We start from the raw sequence: 17702 nt of genomic DNA on the forward strand, positions 1-17702 counted from the left end.
GTATGACCCAGATCAAGTCACCTCCTATCTCAGGAGATGAGTGTCCTCTTCTGTAAAAATGAGGAGAGATGGACAAAGTCATCCCGGAGCTCCCAACAAGAAGCAAAAGAGAGTCATCTAGTTCAGTCATTTTACAGATTTACAGATGGAGACATTGAGATCCAATTAGGTCCACATTTGAAGTGAAAGAGAAGCGACTTTTCTCTCAAAATCCAAAATTTACCTGAAAATCCCTAGTGCCTAGTACCATGTTCTACACACCATAGGCGCTTAATTAATGTTTTTTGGATTGAATTACCCAAAGCAAAAGTTACTTTTCGGGAATGTAAATAGGGAGGGTGTGGATTGTTGAATGGAGGTTGGTGACATTCGCAGGGAGGGTGTTGGAAGGGTGGGAGAGGTAGGGTGGAAGGTCGATGGGGCTGGGGGCGTCTTTCCCTCTTGAATCGCGTTTCCTCTCATTTCAGGACTCTTGGCCCTTGGCGGACTCCGTCCCAGGCTCCCGGCTCGGAGCTCCGACGGTTGCGGCGGCGGCGGTGGCGGCGGCGGCGGCTGAGGCGCGGCCGTGCTGCTCCCCGAGCGAGCGGCCGCGGCGGCCCGGTCACCTGCCGGCCCGGGGCAAGGCCTCGCGGAAGCGGAAGAGGGGTGTGGACGCGGCCAGGGCGGCGGCGGCTGCAGCAGCGGCAGCGGCAGGAGGCAGACAACTGCGGTGGCCGCGGGAACTACTGGAGAGGCTGCCCAGGCCGAGGGGAACGCGCCCCCCCGGTGCCCCCGGTGAGTGCGAGCTAGCCGGCCGGGGAGGGCGGGGGCGAGGGGAGGATGAGGGGAGGCTGCTTCTGCGCGTCCTCCCGCGCTCCCCCAGCCCTTCTTGCCTTTGGGTCCCTGTTCTCTCTGCACCACCTGCCCTTTCTGCCCCCCAACCCTCCTACCGCCCTCCTCTCTGCTCCCCAGTCCTCCTCCTGCCATGGTCCTCTCTGCTCCCCAACCCTCCCAACGCCGCCCCCCCAATCCTCCCACTGCTATTCTCTCTGCTCCCCAATCCTCCTTCTGCCATAGTCCTCTCTGCTCCCCAACCCTCCCAACGCCGCCCCCCCCAATCCTCCCACTGCCATTCTCTCTGCTCCTCAGTCCTCTCTGCTCCTCAGTCCTCTCTGCTCCCCAATCCTTCTCCTACCGCCAATCCACTTTGTCCCCCAATCCTCCCACCGCAGTCCTCTCTGCTCCCCAATCCTCCCGGGCCCCTACTGCCTTCTGTACCTGCTGCCCCCTCAGTTCTCTCGGCTCCTCCTTCCTCCTCTGCCCCTCCCGCCCTCCCTGCCCCCCCAGTCTCCTGGATTCCTCTGTTTTTTGCCCCCCGTTTTTCCTAGGCCCTTACTGTCTTACTCCTGGATCTCCGTCTATTCGCCCCGCCAATCTTATTCATTCTTTGCTTCCTTCAGTGCTTGACACATAGCAAGCACTTAATAAACGTTTATTTATGACTGAATCTGCCCTCTATTCCTCCTTTGCCTTCTGCCTGAATCCTTCTTTTCCTTTGCCTCCGTTTTCTTACCTCTGTCCCCGATTCCCATTCTTTTTGTTTCCTTTTTCATTTTCTTCTTCCTTTTTCTTTATTTCTTTTATTTCTCCCTTATTTCTTTCCTAATTCTTCTAAGACTTTTTTTTATCTTCTCTTCATGCCCTGTTTTCTATTCTTTTATCCTCCTGCTCCTCCTTTTCCTTTTATTCTTGTTTCTTTTCTCATTATTACCAGCATCCTTATTCTTGATATTCTTTATTTTAATGCATTCCCCTTTCTCCTGATTCCTCTTCTTTCTTCTGATTTCTAATGTTCTTGCTCTAAAATTATCTCCTCTTCCTTTTTTCTTCATTCTTTTAAATTCTTCACTTCTTTTTGCCTTATTCTCAGATTCCTTTAAATCTTCCTGTAACCTCAAACCTGGTTTTGTATCCTCACTTGTCAAAGGGTAGAGTCCTCTTGCTAGATTCATTTCTCATTCTCCACTTCATCACCCATTATTCTTTCTCTTTGCATGTGTGTGTGAGAAAAAGTGTATATTATGTCTCATTTCTTTTGCTAGTCTGTCTGGCAGTTAATTTCCAGGATAAATTTTTATGCCTGTTTTCTTCCTTTTTATACCTTTATCTTGACACTACTCCTTTTCCTCCAACAATTCCTTGTGTCCCTGAACCCCTTCCTGAAGAGAAGTGTAAAATTTTCGAAAGGCTTTCTTTTCCCTTTTCTTTGTACATAATTTTTGAGTCTTAACTAAAATTTCAAAAGTTAGTTGTCATCTGCTTGCCCTACCTCACTCACTCTTAGAACACTATTTTCTAGGATTGATCGAGTCAAACATTGGAATTGAAGATAACAGTTGCTTATTAGTAATGGGACAACCACTCTGAGCCTCAGTTTCCTCATCTGTAAAGTGAATATAATTATACTTGGTCATCATTGGATCATGAGGACTGTGTTTTGTAAAGTACAGAGATATATAAAATGGTATTATTATTATTAGTGGCATAAAACCTCTCAAAGAAAAAATGTTTTTATAGATGTCAATTGGAAAGAAGATTTTTTAAAATTAATAAAGACATGATGGAAAGAGGACAGAATAGGTATTAGGAGGCCTGGGTTTAGTTTGGATTTAGTCACTTTAGTCCTTGGGACTAAAAGTTGGAGATGATCTATGAGCTCTTAGATTTTTTTATTCTATGGTTTAACTTCTTAATTCAATTGCTTTGGTAGTCTAGAAAATTGAGCACTTACAGCTTTTGAGTCATGTGCTGTTTTCCCCATGGATTTCAAAATAGCTGTGACTTGCCTAAAGTAGTATAGAAAATAAGTAGTAAAGCGGAACAATTCCTATTCCTTGGGCTCCATCATTGCTCTTGCCACCGCATCGCATCTATTTCTCATGCCCTCTATAATTCATTTATTCGTTTATCCTGAATTTAATCTTATTCTTCAATATAAATCACAGCCAGAAGTTCTTGCTCATTAAACCTTGTCCTGAAGTTTCAGTTAACTTGTTAATGTTCATTTCTGCTATAATACACTCTCTCTCTCTCTCTTTCTTTCTCTCTCTCTCTCTCTCTCTCTCTCTCTTTCTCTAGGGGACTGGTTTTCTTGAGTTTAGCTGTACTTCTTGGGCAAAGGAAATCGTTTTTAACACATAATAGTTCCCAAAGGTTATAATGATGAAGATGATTTTGAGAAATAGACTCCCTATGCAACATTCAGTGTGTTTCTTAGAAGTTCAGAATAATTTTTTTTTATCAGGCATAGATATAGAGTTGAAAGAGAAGAAATTGAGATGTTGAAACATAAACTGATTCACCTAAAGTCCAATAGATAATAATTATCTATGGTAAGACCTGAATCTAGATTCTTTGGAGTTAATCAGTCAGCAAGTGTCTATTAAATGCTTATGAGGTACCAAGAATTATGATAAGCTCTGGGGATATAAAGAAAGGCAAAATAGCCCCTGCCCTCAAAGAACTTACATTCTAATGGAAGAGACAGAATCTAAATAACTAAATTCATGGAAGAATGTATTCAGTAGATATGGAATAATAACCAAGAGAGAGAGAAAGTATTTCCACTGGTGAGGATAGAACATGGGGAAGATGGGTAAATGCCTCTTGTAGGAGGTGATATTTGCTCTATCACTTGAAGGCAGCCGAATTGCACACATGAAGTACAGTTAGGATGAAGGATAGAGAGTAGGCCTCCATTCTAATCCTTCTACCACCCTACGGGTTCCCCTTGCTTTGTTTCAGAGTAATAGGAGATGCCTGAGATTCTATCTGATTAGTGGTATAATTAAGGACAGAATCCATATTGTATCCCTAGATAAATTTGAACCAATATATTATCCTGACTTATAGGCTATGCTCATTAATGTTTTAAACCCTTTATTACATTAAATTTATTACATCCATTTGACATGGATTTATTTAAAATATTCACTAAAAAAACCATCATCAGGTCATTTTTTCTTTAAAATCACAATTGTTAGATTATAATTTTGTAATTCTACCATCTTTTGACATTTAGCCTATTTAAATGACTAGAATTTTGAAGCTTTTTTGGAAACAGGGACTAGAGTGTATTTAAAAATATCTCATATGGGAAAACTGGGACACTGATGCATTGTTGGTGGAGTTGTGAATGAATCCAACCATTCTGGAAAGCAATCTGGAATTATGCCCAAAAAGTTATCAAACTGTGCATACCCTTTGACCCAGCAGTGCTACTACTGGGTTTATACCCCAAGGAGATACTAAAGAAGGGAAAGGGACCTGTATGTGCCAAAATGTTTGTGGCAGCCCTCTTTGTAGTGGCTAAAAACTGGAAAATGAATGGATGCCCATCAATTGGAGAATGGTTGGGTAATTTGTGGTATACGAATGTTATGGAATATTATTGTTCTGTAAGAAATGACCAGCAGGATGAATACAGAGAGGCTTGGAGAGACTTACATGAATTAATGCTAAGTGAAATGAGCAGAACCAGGAGATCATTATATACTTCGACAACGCTACTGTATGAAGATGTATTCTGATGGAAGTGGATTTCTTTGACAAAGAGAAGATCTAATTCAGTTTCAATTGATCAATGATGGACAGAAGCAGTTATACCCAAAGAAAGAACACTGGGAAATGAATGTAAACTGCTTGCATTTTTGTTTTTCTTCCTGGGTTATTTTTACCTTCTGAATCCAATTTTCCCTGTGCAACAAGAAAACTGTTTGATTCTGCACACATATATTGTATCTAGGATATACTGCAACATATTCAACATATATAGGACTGGTTGCTATTGAAGGGAGGGAGGGGAGGGAGAGAGAGGAAAAATCGGAACAGAAGTGAGTGCAAGGGATAATGTAAAAAAATTACCCTGCCATGGGTTCTGTCAATAAAAAGTTATTATAATAAAAAAAAGAAAAATATCTCATAGTAGTATTTGCTGACATTATATAAACCTTTAAAAATTGAAAAGCACTTTATGTGCATCATGCTATATGTACTGATATGTGTGGCATGTTGACTTTCTCTGTAAAGTATAAACTTCTTGAAAGCAGGAACTTTTCTTTTTGATTCTGCACCTCTGGCTGTGTCTGAACACTGTATCTGACAGATAAGAGGCATTTAATATGTGTTTGTCATAAATCATCTCATTTGATGTTCAGCTGTGAGGTAGGGATTTCAGGTAGAATGTTCATTTTATCATATAGCCAATAAGTGACAGAATCAGGATTCAAACCCAGGCCTCTAATTCCAAATTCATCATTTTTCTTTTGTATCACTATCTCCCAATGACTACCATCAGTTACAGCCAGAAGTTCTTGCTCATTAAACCTTGTCCTGAAGTTTCAGTTAACTTGTTAATTTTCATTTCTGCTATAACACACATACACCCATTCTCTCTCTTTTTAGGGGGCTGGTTTTCTTGAATTTAACTGTACTTTTTGGGCAAAGTAAAACTGTCCCCATGTTGCCTATAACTGAGATCTATTTAATTTACCAAAAAGTAGTTGAAACATTTTGAAGACATTACTTAAAATTGGATTTGCTCATGCTGAAAAATTGTCTGCAAAATTTTTCATATTCCTCATAGTTCCTAATGCCCTAATAAAAATGTATCTCTGAGCATACCACTATTGTGAAATGATAGACTCTCAGAGGTGGAAGATAGTTTGTAAAACTATACCATTGTTCCAGTTCTCTGATTAATAAAACGTAGTTTTACGGCTTACTAGCTTTGTGTGATCTTAGGTCACTTACCTACTCTGAGCTTTAGCTTTTTTATGTATAAAATGAGAGAATTGCTACTTTCATTACACTTTTTTTTTTTACAGAATATTCATGAATTTTATAAACTATAAAATACCATTTATTATTTTCAGACTCTTTTCTTCAAACTGTGGCCTAAACTCTGCCAAATAATGATATCATAATAACACTCAGATCTAGCTTTAGATTTTACAAAGCTTTTTGCATACATTATTATATTTGTTCCTTATAATACCACTGTCAGATAATATTATGAATTCAATTATTCTATTATTCACAGATGAAGATTCTGAAATTGAAGAAGTTAAGTGACTTTGGCAGGGTCACACAGCTATCCAGTTCCTCAGGTGTTTCAAGTACTTAAGGAGCTAACCTCAGCTCAGGACTTGATCTACTTTACCAATCTGCCTCAGGTAAGATTCACAGAACTCATTGCAGTGACTTAGTATTCAAAATGTCATGGATTGATATGAAGAAGAAACTGATTCAACTCTGGTAGTATGTTATTGAGTTTTGTTTAGAGTTTATATAGGAGGTAAGTTAGTGCAAACTTTCTTCCCTGAAACATCCATCTTAATAGTAGACAATTTTAGTTTCTGATTGGATATAACAGACAGTGAACCAAAGTATCTATTATTAATGCATTGGTAGACTGTCTCTGGAAGTAAGGGAAATTACATTAAAAAAAATTATCTTCAAGATCCTGATATAATTTTTGGACTGTTTATAATCATTAACTTAGCTATTGATACTTGAAATGAAAAATTCTTTTATAGCAATCAGTGGTTAGACCTATTATGGGAGGAATTGAGTCATCAATCTTGAGAGTTGTAATATAAGTGAAATTAGAAAAACAAATTGTAGGTAAATGGACAACAGGTTCTCCCTCAGGGCAAGTAAAGGAATTGGTAGAGTTGTTTTCATTTCAGGTCTTAAGGTAACAAGAAACGGTTTTAGGAGACACTGTTTATTATAGGATGAATTTGTAAAAAGACCAGTATAGATCAGTTAATCCATTAAAAAGCAATTATCTGTGCCAAATGCTGTCCTAAACACTGATGATATAAGTATGAGAATAGAGAGCTCCTGCCCTCAAGGAGCTTATGTTCTACTGGGGACACATGTACAGAAGCACACATACATATACATAACATGTTCACAGAGAAGTTAGTATGGTATATATTAATCTGTGCATGTATATATATATTATACACACACACACATAATCAATATACAGTAATTTTAGGGTTGGTATGCTTGGGGATCTGAAGGGCAGTCAGGAAAGGTATCTAAAATAGGTGACACTTGGAGCTGAGCTTTTAATACAGAATTATTGGAGCTTCTTAATATGCATCGAAGAGGATGAGCAAATTATGTCAATGCAAAGATTGTCTTAGGAAAGGACAGTGAAACTCATGATCCTTGTATTAGAAATGATATTATCAAAGGCTTTTAGATTTTAGGGAGGCCACAGGCCTATGTGACATGAATGTCTTTGAGAAGAGAATTATGGATATAGCAAATGCCAACAAAGCAATAAAATTAACTGTATCTTAATAGGCAGGAAATATCTGATTACCAATGTCAAAGTCATTTTTCCAAATCATTTATGTGAATGGTCAATTTATTGACTTGTTAAAGAAAAGATCAAAATCAGTATTAAATTAGAAGGAAAAAAGAAAAGATATAGCCTATAATTGAGGTAACAAATTCAACAAAAATTAAGAGCTAGGGATACAAAGGCAAATCTTCTTGCCCTCACAGAGCTTTCATTCTAATGTGAATATAGAACTTATATACAAATAATTAAATAGAAAGTAGTTCAGACTTAATAATTTCTAAGGCCCTGTCTGAGCTCTCTCTATGATCCTGTAATTTCAAGAGTGAAAGAGTATTTTTATGTGAGGGGACCATGAATGACTGAGTTTGAAGTAGCACCTGAATTCACCCTGAAAGAAGCCAGGGATTCTATGAAGCAGAGGTAAAATAAAAAATAAATCATCTGCCTGAGAAGAACTTAAGTTCTACTAGAGAATACAGTGTATAACCAAACAAGTAAGAACAAAGTAATTTGAAGAGGGAGAGAGCACTAATAACTTGTAAGATTAAGGGAAAACTTCATGGAAGTAGTGATACTTTGTTGATCCTTGAAGAAGGCAACAAAGATACAGAAAGTCAGACATAAGAAAGGGGTGTGCTCTAGACATGGGGGATAGCCTATGCAAAGCATGAGATAGAATACCAAAGTGAATGCATTGCAACTAGGCTAGTCTGGCTTTAGAGAAGAGGTTGTGAAAGATGATTTGGAGCTATGTTATAAATGCTAAATTAAGGCGTTCATATTTATTTTAGAGGCAATAGAGCCTCACTAAAGATTTTTGGGTCAGAATGTGATATGGTTTGTTCTGTAACTGTACCTGGAAGTTATATGCAGCATGTATCAGAAAACGGAAATGATAGCAGGAAGGAGACCAGTTACAGGGGACCAAACATATGACTTTATTGATTCTTGAGAACTTTTTCTACTAATGCACATTGGTATCTTAAGTGACATGTTTAGGGTCACAGAGCCAACCTATATTAGAGGCAGGTTTTTAAACTAACTAAGTATGACTTCAAGGCCAATTCTCTAGCCACTATGGTTGCCTCCAATAAGGAGGCTTTTCTAATGATACAGAAGAAACTGAAGGCTTGAACTAAGTTAGTGACCATAAGCAGAAAAGCAAAATCAAGAAGTGTTAATGGTAGGAGCATTGAGAAGGATGTAGAGAGTATTTAGATTTGAGGGAAGATGGAGAGGGAAGAGTCCATGATTACTTCCAAGTCACCATCCTGGTCTACTGGCTTGGTGATAGTGCCTTTAAGAGAAGGAAGATGGGGGAAGACAATGATTTGCCCATGGTGGGTTTATTGTTCAGTAGTCTAGCATTCACTCAGTAATGTGGAACTGGAGTTAGAGAGATTACAGCTACATATATAGATATGGGATTTATCTGTATATAAAAATGATAATGAATTTCATGGAAACTGATAAACTTACTGAGAAAGCATCAGGAAGGAAGAGAGCTCAAGACAAAGACTTGGGGGATATTTACAGTTAGGGTACAGGAAATAGACGGTGATCCTGCAAAGGCTCTTCAGAAGAATTGACCATAGAAGTAGGGAAAGAATTCAGAGAAAGCAATGTCATGAAAACTCAGGGGGTAGAATATAATATTTAGGGATGGGGGTAGATGGTCATATATTATGGAAAGCTACAGAGAAATCAAGAACAGAACTGAGGAAATTCTTTATAATTAAAAGATTGGTTATCTCTGAGAGAGCAGTTTAACTTGAGAAGTGTTTTTGTAAGCCAGATTAAAAAGGGGAGAGGTGATAGTGAAAAGGATGGTAATAAAGACAATGAATATGGTGGTGATTATTATTATTATTATTATTTTCTACAAGTATGGCTTTGAAAAGGAGATTTTTTAGGATAAGAATTTGAAATAATGGCAGTTTTGGGAGATAGGAGAAGGGAGAAAACTGAAGGGGAATATAGTCCTGTATATATGTATTATAGTTGTATAATTGGGCAGAAGATAGAGAAAAACATGTTAGTATATAATTTCCTGAACATTGGTGATTAGGAATTTCAGGGGAGATAATGAAACTTTTTGGCAAAATTACAAAATTTAGTGATCTGTTCTTGTTAATCATGAAGTTAAAATCTATACAACTGGTGTTTCCAAAGAACTTTTAACTACTACTTCATTCATTCTTGTGAGACATGATTTTTTGTTAAAACAATAATAGGTTTTCATGGAGAATTGTTATTGAAGATGGATCCATTTGGTCAGATATAGTATTAAAGAATGAAGAAAGAAAAAAATTCCTAATTAGTGCTAAAGAAATTACAAGTAATTGTCACCTCAGCAAATTTGCTATTGGTAAGTTTTTGCAAGTTAGCTATTTACAGTTTTCAGTTAATGATTTTTGTACTCTTTCTTGATCAGTCATTTTTGATTAGGGTTTTGTTAAGATGAAGACAGAAAAAACAACTGAATAGGAAGAGAAATGATACAGTGGAAATAAGCAGGAAATAGGAAAAACAATACAGGATGCTTGAAAAGTTTTAATGTAACTTTAAGCTTTGATAACTTAAATATAAATGTTACAACTTAAAAAAAAACTTTGAAAACTTAATTGTTTTATTTTTTTTGAAATTTTTAATAATAGATTTAAAACATAAATTTTAATGAGACCAGGTTATTATTTCATTGTGTATGAGACAACTTTTGGATGTCATTTTCTTCGACTGGTAGAAGTAGTCCTCTTGTTTGATCATCTAAGTGACTCGTTCTTTCTCCTTTAGACTTTTTCTCTTGAGTTCATATCACATCTATATTATATATATCAAACCTCTTCCTTGGAAAATTCTGAAGTTTAGGAGGCATCAAGATGACATAGTGGATAGAGTACTGGATTTAGAATCAAAAGACTCATCTTTATGTATTTCAGTACAAACTCAGATACTTACTAGCTGTATGGTCCTGGGCAAGTCACTTAACCCTGTTTGTCTCAGCTTCTTCATCTTTAAATGAGCTGAAGAAAGAAATGGCAAACCACTTTTTTTTTTACACACACACACACACACACACACACACGCACGCACACGCACGCACGCACATAAAACAAAACAAAACACCCAAATGGGGTTATGAAGAGTTGGACCTGACTGAAATGATTGAACAAAGTGAGGATTACAAATTTAGTCCTTTCAGTCATTAAGCTGTAGCTGATTAAGGTTCTAAGTTCAAAAATCAATTAATGTAAAGCAGACAGTAGTTATATTGAATTTTAATAAGAAAAAATCAATATTTTAAATAATTAGCACATGCAATATTTATTTGAGAAATTTGTAGCATTTTTACTTCTAGGATTATGAAAGGTTAAAACTGCACTTGGAATTTTGGGATATCTAATGGTATTTCCTTAGTTCTCTGCTTACTTTACGTTGCCTCAGTTCATGTCTTTCTATTCATCCAATTTTTCTGTTTTTATTTTAAGTTGACTTTATCATTTTAGGACATTAGAAACTATATATTTTAATCTAGATGTGGTGAGTTCATTGTCCTGGATGATAAAAATAAGTAATTATTGAAATGTTTACCTTTATGTTTTATTTTTGATGGATATTTGTTGACCTTGTGCTAGTTTTATTTAAGAATTCATTTTTTACCTATGTTGCATTCCATTGTTTTATGAAGTGTTATTACTTATAATCTTGTTATCCTCCTCCAATGTGTTTTACAAATGAATTTATGTTCCAGAATAGTTGCCCTCAGGTGCCATGTCTCTCTGCTTGGCAAGTATTTGCAAATGCAGCATTTCTGAATTCTTTTGGTCTGTTCATTATGGTGATTGCTTTGCATTCACTAAACTTTTTCCAGAAAGAACACTGATCAATATCTTTATCTTTTTTCCATTTCCCATTATTTAGCAATTAACTGGGTTATGTTAAAATTTTGAAATTGAATTTATTGTCTTCTTGTATTTATCTTTTCTTCTAATTAGGTGTCTGTTTTTTGATCTGAGGAGAATCTGTTATGAAATATGGTTCTCTGAAAAATCAAAAGGAAAAAAATCTAGTCATTAAGAAGAGGTCAAATAATTTGTAAATATTTGCTTTAATTTAGAAGAGTTAAACTGTAATTTTTTGTGTTGTAGTAATTTACATGTTTATGAAGTGAATCATCCCATTACAGTATAGTGACCTGATAGCAATCTTATGAAATGTTGAAATGCTAGTTGTGTGCCTACTAGTTAAATAAAAGTTTGAGTTATAAGCTCACCATTTAATTTACAAATTAGTATGTTGGAGTCATAAGAGCTAATGAAAGTATTTTATGAATGCTACTTCTGCTTCACTTGCTTAAGATGAGCTTACAGCAGTGTATTAAGTTCTGGTTGCTGCCTAGGATGTGTAATAGTTTCTGTTAGGCATTGGCCACGCCTAATAGATGTTAGCTGTGTGGAGAGACTTTCCAAATTTGCCTGTTATATGTTTGCTCTTTTAATCTCATTTAGAGCTGGTGGAGGACAACTGTTTCTTCTCATACACCCAAATTAGAAGGATTATGCTGTGCTATGTTCAGCTAACCAGGTAATTTTTATGTGTGCCATTTTTTCTCCTCTTTCTTTTCTTTTTTATTAAATTTTGGTCAGTTTAAAACCTTTCTTGTTTCCATGCTATGTGAGGCAAATAGAAAGTGATACATGTATGCTATTCACTGTTTTGTGGGGTTTCTCATCTTAGTGATAAAAAACATTTTCTCTTCTATAGACATTCAGTTCAATCCAATTCAACAAGAATCAGAATGGATTAATTCCACTGAGAAGGCTAAGTTCTTCATTATTTTATTTACCTGTAATTTTGCTGATTTGAATGTCTTCCTATTCCTAATGATAGTGAATTTAAGAAATTAAATTAATGTCCTATTTAGTTGTTAGGAATATTATTAGATATTTAAATGTAGCGTGAAGTCAGATATCAATCCCCACCCCCAAACATTTGAAAGTAATTTAAACTGTTCTTTGAAAGAACTTTGTGCAGCTTGATTTTAACATAAAGTGAATAAGAATATTAAAAAAATTAATATGCTTAAATTGTTTTTACAACTCTTTGGAATTTATGTTATCTTGTACATAAATTTGTGTTGAATTAATGATGATACAAAGCAGTTTGTAATATGCTTCAGTTTCAGAACTGATTTTAATCAGATCAGCATATATTTTAGCCTTTCTCATATAAGGATAGTGAAATTTATGCTTGTTTTTTGAAGGACTAGACACTGTTATTATTTTTAGAATGAGTATAAATGTGATGCTCCTCTTAATTTCCAGTATTTTACTCATAGTTTTAAAATTTTGATTGATTGGGAAGACTTTAATTCTTATCATTGGTATTCTTTTGGCTTCATCATTATTTATATTTTTAAAGCAAAGTGCATTTTTATAAAAGAATCATTTGCTGTCCATCTGGAATAGTTGCTAGCTTTGAAATTAATTGGCACAGGCCTGCAGATACATATTATATAGTTCTTCATTTGATAATATCTTCAACTATGTCAGCTAGAAATGTAATTGTAGAATTCCAACCCAAGACTCTCCCTTCACATAAATGTTGTATTCCAAGCAAAACTCTTGAGATTATTTATTTATATGCCAAGAATTTAATTTTATAAGTTGTATCTATGAGTTGTCTTAAGATACTTAATTTGGTACCATGCTTTAAGTAGAAGCATCTAATTTCCAGGTCAACCAACATAGTCATAAAACTAAATATAAAAAAAAAAATCTAGAAAAAATTAATAGGAGCATTCCAGTATTGATTTTTTTTACCTACATCCTTTCCTTTTTATTATTTTTGTTATTACTCCTATGAATCTAAATCTAGAATTTCTCTTAATTTGAAAGGAAAAGTTTTAAGCAATTCTCTTAAAATAGTTTCATTATTAAAATTTTTAAATAATTTTATACTAATCAGATAGATCATCATGGTGTAAAAATTAGAGAATTGACCTCAGAGTCGGGGAGATGTGGGTTCCGACTGAGTGACCTTGGGCAAGTAATTTGTTTACATGTGTCACACAAATATTATGAATGCAAAACAGTTTTTGATCTGTATTGATAGTGGGAGATTATTCCCTATGCCAGTGAAATCACAACCCTTGCTCCTACTCATCCCAGCTCCTTGAAAAATATGCTGATCAAATAAAAATTGTTTTCTGTCTTTTTCCTCCTACTTAGAGGCAAAGTTAGGAGATGTTGACTCCATTTGTATTTATTTTTCAAAAGAAAGATTAATAAATATAGAAAGATTTTGATGAATATTATTATTTCCAGTACAGCAGAAATACTCTTCTCCTTTTTTTTTTTTTACATATGATCTCTTTTCTTTTTTCTCCTTTAGGATCACCTTTCCTTGTTGACTAGTAGTCATAAAATTTTACAATGGGTCTACGGATTCACTTTGTTGTTGACCCACATGGTTGGTGCTGCATGGGTTTGATTGTCTTTGTCTGGTTATACAATATTGTCATAATTCCCAAAATTGTCCTCTTTCCTCACTATGAAGAAGGACATATCCCAGGCATATTAATAATATGTAAGTTTACATGTCTTTTTTTTTTTTGCCTTTATATAACAATTTTTTTCTCCATATAAATGCTTTTGGTTAATAATGTCGTTGTTAATTGCCCTACTGATAGTATCAGAATAGTTTAGTAAATTGAGCATTGATAAATCATTTGGGAAAAAAATGGGCTCTCCTAACATCTGTAGTATGATATAAGAGATAGAAGTCTGGATTCAAAGGCAGGAAAAACTGACTTCAAATGCCACCTTGTACACTTGTAGACTGGGTGATTCTGGGCAAGTCATTTAATTTTTCCAGGCTTCATTTTCCCCATTTGTAAAACAAGGGGATAAAGGCAGGGATAAACTTTTAGTTCCCTTCCTTCTCTCAATCTTTGATCCTATGAAAATATCTTAATGAATTTTATTACATTAATTAGATTTTAATTTAATTGCATTAAATTAAGATGTCAGAGGGAAACATCACTAGAAAAAAGAACTGAGTGATCCACCACTACTCCTGATGATATTAGGGATAATTTCATTTCTTTGAGTAGGCCTTGTTTTCTTTAAAAATGAGAGGATTGGGGCAGCTAAGTGGCGCAATGGATAGTCCACCAACCCTAAAGTCAGGAGGACTTTACTTTAAATCTGGCCTCAGATACATAACACTTCATAGCTGTGTGATCTTAGGCAAGTCACTTAAGCCCAATTGCCTATGGGAAAAAAAGAGATGATTGAATTAGATCTCTAAAATCCTTTTTTAGCTCTAACATTCTTTTACTATAATAATATTGAGATTGGAATAGACTTTGGAATAGCCTGTGTAAATTTGGGAGTCTGCATAGAAGCTTTGTTCATGCCAAAAGAGTAAACAGAATCCTTTCTTTGAATTATAGAATGTTTTAAAAGAAATGTGATTTTTATTATTTTGCATTCATATATATTATAATAGTGACAAATATGAACACATTTATTATAGTACCAGATTTGCTAAGTGTTGAAGCATGGACTCAAAAACAAGTCTTCTTCCTTTGATACCTCTTTGCTAGGGGATGTATTTTGACTTTTAGTGAATGCTTAAAAAATTTGTTTTGTAATAATTTAAAGATTTTCCTTTTCATTATTATTTAGATTACTTATTTGTCCATTATATCAAATTTCTTAGGCTAAATGTAACTTAGGTGAAATTAGGAGTGTATTTGCTTAATGAGGTTTTCCCCAATGGCTTCTTTCACTTGGAATGAAAGATAGATTGATAGATGGATGGATAGATGGATAGGTGGATGGCTAGCTGGATAATTTCTATAAATTCTTTTTACTCATTAAATGGTGCTAAATTCTATGAATGTTCATTGGAGTTCTGTAGTTTGTGTTCTTTATTTTTCATATACTTGAGTTTTGAGATTGTCATTTTCTTATTTTTCCTTTAACTTTTTTTCCATTTGGAGATAAGCTGGTGACAGAGTATTTTGGAAGACCTCAGTTTGAATCTTGCCATAGATAGTTACTAGCCATATAACCTTGATAAAGTCACATAAGTTCTCTAGGCCTCAGTTCTATCATGTAAAAAATGAGGAAGCTAGACCCATTTGGTCTCTCAGCCAAATCTCAAAATCTATGAGCTTTCTTTTTTTCTTTTTTTTTTTTTTTTTGTATCATGTTGTGCTCTATTTAGTAGTTTCAAAAGAAACCCGTTAGTTCTGTGTGATTGGCTTGCTGATTCACCTACTTATATTATTTGTGGAAATGGGAAATGTATACAGACTTGCCTGATTTTGAATTTTAATTCTGTTTGGATAAAGAGTATTTACAGAAGCTACAAAGAACAATTGATAACAGAAAGACAAATCTGCCTCATGAAAGATGGAGAAATTCTAAATCTGACCCGCATTTATAACATATTTCTATCACCAGAAGAAACAAGCTATTGTAAATATTTCTAACTTTTAAAATTTTTTTAGCAGGTAGAGTAATCTCGTAGGCACTGATACACAAACATTGTTGGAAAGATTTTTTCCTATATTTATTTATCAAATGCCACTGTTTTGGTAATACTTTCTATTGAGATATTTGGTTATTTGGTTTTCTGAAACTTTATTTTATTCTTATATTATAGTAGATTTTCTGAATCTATCATTTTACATTTCATTGTCGATTATAGCCTCCTATGTATGTCTTTGGAGAATTTATAGATCCTGGATTTCTCTTCTTTTATGTAGAATCATATAGAATGCTATTATTTGGGGGCTTGTAGAGATAATTTAGTACAGCCCCTTCATCCATCTCATAAAATGTATATGTGGTGACAAGTTACTGGTCTCTTTTCAGATAAGCAAGGCAGACTTTTTTTTAATATCCACACTATTTGTTTTAAGTTTGTGTTATAATGTATTTTTGCTATAAATACTAGTATCTAAATTCTTGTCCCCCTCAAAAAATTTGTTAATAAGATTATGAAGCCCATATCAGCTGTGGTTTTGATTGGTAATATACATGTTAGTAGACAAGGAAAATCTGAAGAGGAAGAACTTAACCTGGGATCGGATGGTCAGAAAAGGGTTCCTGGAGCAGGCAGTTCTGAAGTGCTTATAGGATAGGTGAGGAATTTCTAGGCATTTTGGAGGGAAAAAAGCTTCCAAGCTGGCAGAAGAGGCACAATAAGTAAGCCAGTTTGTCTGGAGTAGATAGGTTATATTGATGTCAAATTGCAGATTACCTCTAAAATCAAGGTATGGAATGTGGGTGTTGTACACTAGGAAATGGAAAACTATTGGTAATCTTTGAACAAGGATTTGAAATGATCAGAATCATGCTGGATTGGAGTAAGGAAGATCCTAGAAATAGAGAGATTCACATTAGGCTCTGGTTATGGTGAGGCATGAGATTAGAAATATATTTGAGAGTAGGTAATGTGGATTAACCCTACGATGCATACTGTTAATATGAATTGGTCACCAAAGAAAACTTGGATCGATATGTCTTTTTTGACTGATATGTCTTTACTTCATTTTCAAAATATATCCTAAAGTACATTTTTTTTAACAATGTAAATATAGTTAGCAATAAAGTAAGTGGTTGTCTGTTTTTTTTCAGTCTTCTATGGTATTGCCATGTTTTGCTTGGTGGCCTTGGTGAGAGCCTCAATAACTGATCCAGGAAGACTTCCTGAAAATCCAAAGATTCCACATGGAGGTATTCTATTCTTCAGAAATATTGCACTTGATTCCTAGCTGATTAGCTTTTTATGATCTTATTTTTATTTAACATGTGATATTGATTTTTTTTATGTCTTTATGGCATAATCTTTTCAACCCTTCCTCTTTCCTCTCAGGCTTAAGTCTTCTGAAAAAGATACAATTAAGCAAAAAACTTTTATCTGAGACAATGATGGCATCTGATAATGTATACAATATTATGGTGTTTTTATCTGATAGTCCTCCTATTTTTTTTTAACCAAAAGGGGAAGGTATATTTCACTATTTGTTCTCTACAACCATCATTGTTTTTTTTTTAGTTACTATTCCATTTGGCTTTTTGTCATTTTTTCAGTTACTTTGTTGTCAATGTTGATACTATCCTTGGTTTGGCTTATCTTACTCTGCATCAGTACACAGAATCTTGCTTTTTTTCCCCCCTGAATTACTCATATGTTTAATATTTTGCTTCATACTTTATATGTGCCATAATTTTTTCAGCTGTCCTCTAGTAGATGGACACCAATTTTACTTCTTCTTTTTTTTTTTTTTTTTTTTTTTTTTTTGCTACCACGAGAATATTTTGGT

General features: G+C 35.0%; 1 protein-coding gene across 3 annotated transcripts in view; it reads left to right on the forward strand.

The window, feature by feature from the left end:
* Window positions 1–502: 502 nt before the first annotated feature.
* Window positions 503–17702, forward strand: part of ZDHHC21 (zinc finger DHHC-type palmitoyltransferase 21) — a 65729-nt gene continuing 48529 nt past the window's right edge. The window contains exons 1-6 of one of the 3 annotated variants that reach the window (XM_031946831.1): window positions 503–774; window positions 6080–6212; window positions 9595–9728; window positions 11869–11944; window positions 13754–13948; window positions 17014–17112. In XM_031946831.1, coding sequence (XP_031802691.1) covers window positions 13795–13948; window positions 17014–17112 — 253 coding nt within the window. In that variant the 5' untranslated portion in view covers window positions 503–774; window positions 6080–6212; window positions 9595–9728; window positions 11869–11944; window positions 13754–13794. The remainder of the gene's footprint in view (window positions 775–6079; window positions 6213–9594; window positions 9729–11868; window positions 11945–13753; window positions 13949–17013; window positions 17113–17702) is intronic. The other 2 variants (XM_031946936.1, XM_031946877.1) reach the window with 2 other exon arrangements.

The sequence above is a fragment of the Sarcophilus harrisii genome, chromosome 1 (genome assembly GCF_902635505.1).
Source record: "Sarcophilus harrisii chromosome 1, mSarHar1.11, whole genome shotgun sequence".
Taxonomy (NCBI): domain Eukaryota; kingdom Metazoa; phylum Chordata; class Mammalia; order Dasyuromorphia; family Dasyuridae; genus Sarcophilus; species Sarcophilus harrisii.